We start from the raw sequence: 9,299 nt of genomic DNA on the forward strand, positions 1-9,299 counted from the left end.
GCCTGGCAAGTTAAGGTATCCACCGGGACGCACGGCGCATCTCCACTTAGAGAGACTAGGAGAGGGGAGAGAGAGGGGAGAGAGAGGTCAATTTGGAGTTCCACACATGGATATTATATCTCAAACTTTTTGAGAATCACGTTAGCCATAAATAATAATTCTGTTCATCTTTTTGACCTACACTAATGGTCGCACCGGATGAGAGTCGACTTTTTTGGCGTGTTTGTTTGTTTTTTGATTTTTGGAGGGAATGTTCTTCATCACAGCACGGATAACGGATCCCTGACTCAGTCTGGCTTTCTTGGCACATATGAAGATCCTATCCAGGATGTTACAGTCTAAGCGGCCCAGGCATCATTGGGCCACCGTACACTACCATCACCACATATCACCACATAGCTGGGGGTCCTGCTGTGTCTAGGAATTATCTACCCTCCTCACTCTGCCTCTGTCTGGGGGAAAAAAACGGAATCTTATCCAATAAGTGATTTGGTGAACATTGACATTGGCTTTACGAGTCTCATCTCTGGGCTACTATGCAATTACAACTGATCTCCTTTGTTTGGATCATCTTGCACTGCATGGATTACACTGGTTGTCAGCAGCACAGCAGCTCCAGGCACCGGCCACATAAACGTGAGTAGGTTCAAGTGCGGTACGATGCTGCTGCCCGGTGTTTGGTGCTCGGTCTTTATGTTTTTTATGTTTTTTATGATTATCATTATTATTTTTAATTCAGCATTTCTTCTTTTCTTTTTTTTTTTACTAAGACATGGGTCAAGTCACAAAAATCTCCAACTTCATGTGATTTTTTACATATTTTATAAGTTTACATCTTTTGCCAAAAAAATAAATTAAAAAACTGAGGATCCAGTATTCAGGCTATTTAAAATCTAATTTAAGTGACTGGCAAATTGTTATTTGGTCAGTGAAGTAGGCCTAAATTATAAGATAACAATCCTCCACAGGCGCACCTCTGGGAGCGCTGGGCGACGTTCTATTGATGTGAGTTTTTCTAGATACGACTAAATAAATTGCAGTTAATCTTTGCTATTGTTTTCTCTCTTCCATTATACAATTTAAATCTACATGAAAACTTCACTTTTGGCAGATATATGATAGTGATTGTACTGATTTATTATTAAAGCTAGGCCTAATCCATTTAATTAACATATTATCACCAATTTCCTCACTCTCAACCCCACTTTTCTGCATTATGAGGTTCATGCACTCCAACTGTTTAACTTACTAAACTGATGTAATAAAATGGGGAGTTATTTCGGCATGCTGATTGTATGGTCCCAAGATTCCTTCAGTAATTTCCCCATGTGTTTGTCCACTTTTAATATGTCTCCTTTTAACCTTAATTGGATTAATTAATTAATTGTTCTGCCTGTCACCTGAAGCCCGGAGTGGCTGCTCTTTGCACTCAGTCTCCTGGTTCCCGTCGCTCTCTAGCGGTCAGAGCAGCAGACTTCAGGCACGGAGCGCGCTGCCCGGGTATCACGGCTGATCACTGTTATATTCACAGCTTTAGTTCCCATATTTGGTGAAGAAACCTCCGTGTTCAGTTTATTTCCTTACACTGCCACGTTTTGGAATTTATGGGGAAAGGTTTCTTCTGATGTTGGCCCAGATCACACAGAATGGGCTTCACATTTATTCAACTCAGATTCAACTCAGTATCATAATTTGAAATCATATCCCATCTTGTTCTTATTACTGTTCAAAGTCTGACTTCATGTAAATTTGACAGTAGGCTCCATCAAAACACCAGAGATGTTCCACACTGAAAAACTTAAGTCTGATGGTATTTCATCTCCCATATATCTTGTCCCTGGGGTCCAACATTATGTCTCATTGAGTTATGATCAGTCTTTTTACATAAAACCATGAAATAAGTATCAATACAGTATATTTTTATATTCTTCCTACGCGCACTTTATCACTGAAGGTCTCCAGATGTGCTCTGTGACTAAGTCTGTTAGAGAAGTGATAACTGGAATATTCCATGTATCACTTTCCAGTGTGGCCGAAAACTGTCTGATCTACAATAATAGACTTTCGAAGTGATGTTTTTATCCCTGCCACCTGGGGCTGAAACTTCTCTCTCTCTCTCTCAGACCTGTAGTCTGGACCCAAAAGAGGACCATTTTTGTTTGTTGTTAATTTTTTCCTCATGACCACCAAAGTGGAAATTTAAAAAAGAAAAAGCAGAGGGTTGGAGCATCTGGGGTTAACGATGTGTTTATTACATAGTTTTAAAGGGGTCCTGGGGTTACCTTTGCTCTTGGCAGCTCTGTTCAATGTAGTTTAGATCAGACCGTAAGAACTAAGCGTGGATCGTTTTGCTGTTCAGCAGGGTGACACAGCCTTCATAGATCTTATTCAAACTGCAGAAAACTGACATATAATGACCCCAGACATCAGTCGTGATGATAAAAGACAACGCAATGTACCTATTGTATGTAATAGGCTGATTAGTCCCACTTAAATTACTTTCTTGTGCAGCACTTATGTGGGATATATACTGTAGATCTTGTAGGTGCTGCTTTGTCCCCTACACTGCAAGAAACACAGATTCTCTCTTTTAAATGTTTATTTCCCCCTAAACACCATTAAAGAGCCTCTCAACACAGTTTGAGAGAGGGAGTGGGCGCAGGGGAATCTACTAAGAGTACTCCAGTTTCTTATATTAAGCCCTGAGAAACTGTGATTTTAGTAAGAATTTGAATTTTTAATATTAGTATAATTTGGTTTTGGTTCAAGATGTGATGCTGAAAATTTGTATGTTTATATGCTATACAAAACCATTATATTAAAAAGCATATCCACATACGCAACTCTATTGTAATTCAGTTTTGGGATGGCAATGTTGAAGCTGAAAGTTTAGTTTATGTTCTACAGTGAGCAGTAAACAAAGCCTTTCTCGACTGGCTCAGTACCCATTAATTGACAAGTGCTTCTAAGAATCCAAACTTCCTCCAAGGATGCAGACACTTCCAGAGATATCAGGGAGGATGGAGGGATTAGTTGGTGAAGGGGTGAATGAGTACAGACTTCAGAGAGAGAAGGGGGTAAGAGTGAGTTTGGAGTCAATGACCATTGAGTCAACTGGCCAAAATTACCACACAGAGACTGAACCCAAGCTCAGAGCTTCCTGTCTGTGGTCTGTGATGATGCATCCAAAAATGAAGGCATGTGGCGGCCTTCATCGTGGTAATTATATATATTTTAGAATTTATCAAGAAAAGTCCGCTCAATGAAGATGGGTTGATTTACATCTTGCTTTAAAGCTAAACATAGGATACAGATTATTAAAGGGAAACCAAGTATGACACATGATGGAACATGTGCAGAGGTAGACAATACCTTTAATACTTAAAGCTGCAGTAGGTAATGTTTATAAAATTAACTTTTTGTCATATTTGTAGTACATGAGACACATAATCTGTGAAAATCCGGTTCCTCTGGCTCCTACTACTGCTCCTAATGGTATTTACAAGAATCCACCACACCTGAATAAAACCAACCAATCAGAGCCAAGAATGATAGAATGCTGCTTTGGGTTGGTGGCTGGTTTCATTCCCAGCATTGGTATTTGATGACCTGGGAATGCGGCTTAACAATCAATCAGTTGTTCTTGGTTCTGATGGTTGGTTTTCATTCAGAAGGCACAGACAGATTAGCCATTAGCACCAGGAGGAGCCAAAGGAACCTGATTTTTGTCACCGATTATCTGTCTCATGTACTATTGTCAGGCCACAGTGAAAGTTTCAACTAATATGACAAAATTTTATTTTTATAAAAGCTACCTACTGCAGCTTTAAGGCAAAACGTTACGTCTGTGTTGTTTCTCCGTGAACCATCTGTGTTTGTGTGTGCACTCATGTGAATGTGTTTATTCATATGTGACTTTGTTGGTATGTTATGCAAGATACCACTGTCCAACTGAGGTTTTGTCGGTGCAAGTGCGAGGGCAAGGCCAGATTCCTGCGTCTTAAGACTTCTGTGAAACAGGGCAGCTTGGCAGGAACACATGTGGGCAAATGGACAGCAGTTGTAAAGATTGTCGAGATATTTCAAACAAAGCATCCTTGATCTATCTGTGGCAAACTGGCAGCTAAACCCTGAAGTTAGAGAAGAAGGAAGAGGGCCAGCTTAAACCAGTGGCATGAGATTGCAAGGCTGGAGAGGAAAAACAATTGCTTTGGCGTTTACAGGGGTTGCTTTCAATTTGCCTACTATGTGTGAATACTGCAACATTATCCAACCATTGCCTTGGGATGGAGTATCAATGCAGTATGGGTGCACAAGTGCGTAAAACATGGAACTTCTCTCATGCTTATGGCCTACGTATTGACTCTGTGTTACTGATGTCACTCCTGTTTGGATAAGCAGACGAATTCCCAAAAGAGCGGTATCACTTTCTTGATTTAACTAAAGCAAGATATTTGTAACACAGGAGTAAGTTAAACTCATTTCCTTATAAAAATGTTTTACTGTTACTAAAATGTTGGGACCAGAAGCTAAAAATATGCAATACCATGGAACCTGACAAGTGTATCTGGTGGTTTTCTTTTACAGCATATACAGTATACATCCTCATACAACCACCCAAACCGTCTTTGTTACTAAGTGCAATCAGATACTGAACAGGATGATGATTTTCCAGGAAACTGACAGCAATAAAGTTCTTTAAGACTTTAAGCTGGGAATGGTTATAATTTTATTGGGTTTTTTGATATTTCCACAATATGCTACTAGCACTGCATATACCTGTATACCATAATTCATCATGAGCTTAAGCACACTATCATTTTGAAATACACATGCTGTAATTTGGGAGACATTAAAATGACTGTGACAAGGTTGTCACCATACAATTAAAATGATTAAAACCTACAACCACAGCTTTTATCCATGGCAGACAAAGTCTGATGAATTATCCTGCAAATTAGTGAAGAGTGGGGGATGATAAAAAACAACTGTAAAATATATTAATAAAAATATATTAATATAAACTAAACACTACAGTACTTATGAACATCAGCTGGGTTGTAAACATAGTATAAATAGCTTTCATATGCACTGTGCTATCAATCACTGCGCTGAGAGAGTAGGTGATAAGTCATACTGTAATTAAACACTTATGCATGTGGAATAATAATCCTTCATGATACAGTAGATCTTCCTGTTTCTCCTTTGCCCTCATTCTTGAAAAACATGACACAACAACACTTGACTGAAATATTTCAATACAGAAAATAATGTTAAGAAAAAAAAATGCACCTATGACGGTCCCATATGCCTTTTGTTTTTTTTTTGTCCTCTGTTACTGAAACTGGTTGTGCAACATAAACCTACAGAATGGTTTACCACCTGGCAGAGTGACAGCAAGATGCAACCTACACTAACGTCATAATTAACATTGTTGGTCCACCATGAAACATGAAAGAATTCTTTCCAGATCCAAATTTTCCAATTTTCCAAAATCCAGCATTGCATCAAGAGCTAGGTACTACCTTTGAAATACTGATGCTGGTATTTTAGAGGACAGGACAATCTGACCTGACATCTTCACTGAAAATACATTATTTAAAACGTATACACCCTCATATTCTGGGTTAAATTTTCTACCTTACATTATCTATTTTACCTGTCTTGTTTCTGTCTTGTGTAGGGCCCTATAACAACAATTGTTTACAAAAAATAAACTATTCTATTATACTCTGCACAAATGATAGTCACATTATATGGTACACGTAGGCAACGTTAAGGTCAGGTTTTTATTTATGGTGTCTTATTGTCTATGATTTAAAATTGGCTTCTTGGGACTGTATTTGGGCCCCTGGCTGAAAGAAAATATGAGGACACTGAAATGGTTTAGTGCTATATTAGTTACACTTTTACCAAAAGGCTGCCAGAAGGTTACTGTGTCCATCTTTGGCACCAACAGAGGTGAATTCCTGCCTCCTGGGAGGATGGTATGTCTACAAATACTTCCAAAGTGTCCGGCACTGTACTGGGGCACTTATCAAATGTTGTGATCTCAAGTTATCCATTAAGATAAATTCCACTTCAATCTTGAGATTTTAGTTTTCCTATTATACAACATGAAATCCATGTTTAAACATCCCCCTGTTCCTGTCAACAGAGATCTCTGGTGTGAGCTCAGGGTGCCAGCAGGGTGGCTGTCTGACCTGCTCTGACTACAATGGCTGCCTGTCCTGCAAGCCGCGCTTGTTCATGCATTTGGAGAGGATTGGGATGAAGCAGATCGGGGTGTGCATGACTTCCTGTCCTCTGGGCTTTTATGGCACGCGCTCCCCAGAAAGAAACATCTGCACAAGTAAGGCATAACAACATAAACTGTATGGTATGGTTGTATGGAAGAATAATAACAGAATATTGATGAAAATATCCCTTGCATTGCATGTTCCCAATTGAAATGAACAGAAATCTAAAGGATTGGTAGTAGCCAGACTTTTGGGTAATTATTTGTCCTCTGAATGGATGGGCGTAAGATTAAGTATACAGTATCCTTCTCTTATAACAAACACACACAGAAAAGTATCTCAGACTTGTCTTGAGTTAAATGTGGCCTCTTAACAGTGTGTTTATACGTGACAAGCATAAGCACAAGAAGTATAATCGGCTCCAAGTCAAAATATATGTCCTCCCTCCATATACACTTCTTTACAAGCAACAGTTTCAAGACCTGCTTGTGAAATATAGCATTATGTATACATACAGTATGTCCTCCAACAACTGCAAAACCTGATACCTGTTAAGTAGGTTTCCTTTTGGTGACATTAAATTAAATCAAGTGTTGCTTTACTTAAAATCATATATCATAAGTCACCCTGTAAGACATCAATCTGACTGCAGTGGCCTATATTCCTGACTGTATTCCCAGTGGGGCATGCACACACACACTGACACCCTGTATATTTAACAGGCAGGACACACTCGATAACTTGTATGGTTTAAATAAACGCTGGCGGTGGGTCTGTGTTTCTCTGTCAGAGTGCAGGTCGGAGTGTGACTCCTGCTTCAACAAGAACTTTTGCACACGCTGCCGAGCAGGATTCTACCTTCACCTGGGCAAGTGCCAGGAGAACTGCCCTGAAGGACTGGTCCACAGCGACACACAGAGGGAGTGTGTTCTTAGTGAGTAACTCTATTTACCTTGAATTATTCCACATTAGCCATGTAGAGTTTACCAAATAATTCTGACTTTGGAATGAAGCTGTCATGTGTTAAATGGGTTCACTATATTCACAGATACATAACTTTTGTCTTTGCAGAGTGCCCTGCAGAGTGTGAGTCGTGTGAGAACAGTGAGACATGTACGCGGTGCCGGCCAGGCCTGTACCAACTCAGTGGGAGATGCCACGAAGTCTGTCCAGAGGACTACGAGCCCAGTGACAACCTCATGGAGTGCACAGAAAAAGGTCAGTCCAGTGTGTGTGGATGTGTGTGGATGTGTCAGAAAAAAAAGCCTAAGACAGCCTAAGATAAGATAAGATAAGATAAGATAAGATAAGATAAGATAAGATAGGAGATATATACCTTACTAAGATACCTATCCTGTTAGTTGGTGTCCATGCAACATTTGGGCCCTTGATGTAGAGCGGTAAATAAGATTTAAGAAAAGATAGTAACCACATTTTAACTTGTTAACATAAAATGACATAACACTGAGGTTTCTCATCTTCACTTCTCTTTTCTCAATTTTTCCCCTGTCAGTGCACTGCATAGTGGGTGAGTGGAGTGAGTGGAGCCCATGCCCTCGGCCTGCTAGAACCTGCGGGTTCAAGCGGGGCCAGGAGACCCGCACACGACAGATTCTCCAGCAACCATCAACCCATGGCAACCCCTGCCCAGATATCTCAGAGATCAAAAAGTGCCCGGTCAAGCGGAAGAAATGTCAAGGTAAAGGAAACAATACCGTAGCAAAGTTGCAGAGTGAATGTGTTCCAGCTATGTGTCAAACCCTGACACCAGATCCTTGTGATCCAGCATTTGAGCTTTAACTACCAAAATAAATGGCACACAGAATGTGCCCACAAAAATGGGCACAATCTAGACATTGTCTCTAGTAGTTGCTGTTGACAGACACTCACTGCCAGCATTGGATTTGTGACACACGGCATGATTTCTACTCTCTATGAATTCCAGACCTTGCTGCTTCAGCTTGTACAATCAGAGCTAGACGTTCTTCCGCTCAGGACTACGACTGTTTACTCAGAGGATTGTCATTGTGGTTAGAGTGAGGACAGTGGTGGAAACACACATGTGTGATGTTGCAATGGGTATGTTGTGTGTTTTCCCATGAGACTTCTTTGGATTTTTAAACAGTAAAACCGCTTTCTCTGCTCCTAGTAAACAGGGAATAGCGTGATCATTTCTAATGAAGAGAGTGAAAACTGCTTTCAGACGGGGCTCGTCTCTTTACAAAACCCAATGTTGTGGTGCATTTAAGACCGCTTCGTGTTGTGTGTGTACTGCATGTGTGTGGTTACTGAGCTGGTTGGCAGCTACGGCTGGTTGTTTTTTACCCTGGGCTCTGCAGTGTTAAATGACAGATCGCAGACAGGGTAGGAGGCTGAGATCCAGCTCCCTGGGGCCTCACACTTACAGAACAAACAGTGTGTGTATGTGCGTGTTTCTGTGCATGTGTGTGTGTGATGCAGCAGAAAAGCAGTTGACTCTGGAGCAGAAACAGCCAGCTCAACATCAACATCCTCCCCCTGGGAGGCACGCGGCGACCAGGGGATCAGTATTGGTTTATCCCCACAGCTGCCAATACACACACATACATGCAAACCAACACATGCACACACCCTCTCCATTTCAAGTCAGACAAATGCACACTTGGGCACATCGAACACACGCACATGCACGTAGATACACACACATGCTGTCTTTGTCTTACTAAAATAACTGCACAGACGTTGCTCTTGGTGGTAATTTGTGAAGAGAGTCAACTGGGTCGACGTGATTTGTAAGGCAGACTGTGAAATGTGCCCTCTGTCAACCCCTCTCTCTCTCTCACACTTTCAATCTGTATCTCTCTACTGATCCATTCCCCTATCCTCATCCTCTCAACACACACTCCCTACCACACCAAAGAAAACATAGACCCCCATATAAGCTCCCTGTTGGCGCTCCCAGGCAGTCGTGCCGGGGCCGAGACTTTAGTGTGGAGTCAACGGCTCTGTTGATCTAGCCTGAGCCTGGTGAAAGGGGGGGGACAGGGAGCAGGGAGGTGAATTGAAAGAAAGAAAGAAAGA

At 41.0% G+C, this 9,299-nt stretch overlaps 1 protein-coding gene across 1 annotated transcript in view; it reads left to right on the top strand.

The window, feature by feature from the left end:
* The first annotated feature begins 212 nt into the window (after positions 1–212).
* rspo3 (R-spondin 3) overlaps positions 213–9,299 on the top strand; it is a 13,331-nt gene continuing 4,244 nt past the window's right edge. Inside the window, exons 1-5 of the mRNA XM_035673246.1 lie at positions 213–636; positions 6,158–6,352; positions 7,030–7,173; positions 7,311–7,457; positions 7,753–7,938. Coding sequence (XP_035529139.1) covers positions 537–636; positions 6,158–6,352; positions 7,030–7,173; positions 7,311–7,457; positions 7,753–7,938 — 772 coding nt within the window. The 5' untranslated portion in view covers positions 213–536. The remainder of the gene's footprint in view (positions 637–6,157; positions 6,353–7,029; positions 7,174–7,310; positions 7,458–7,752; positions 7,939–9,299) is intronic.

The sequence above is a fragment of the Morone saxatilis genome, unplaced genomic scaffold, assembly GCF_004916995.1.
Source record: "Morone saxatilis isolate NCDOM2014 unplaced genomic scaffold, NCSU_SB_2.0 Contig24, whole genome shotgun sequence".
In the NCBI taxonomy this organism is placed as follows: Eukaryota; Metazoa; Chordata; class Actinopteri; family Moronidae; genus Morone; species Morone saxatilis.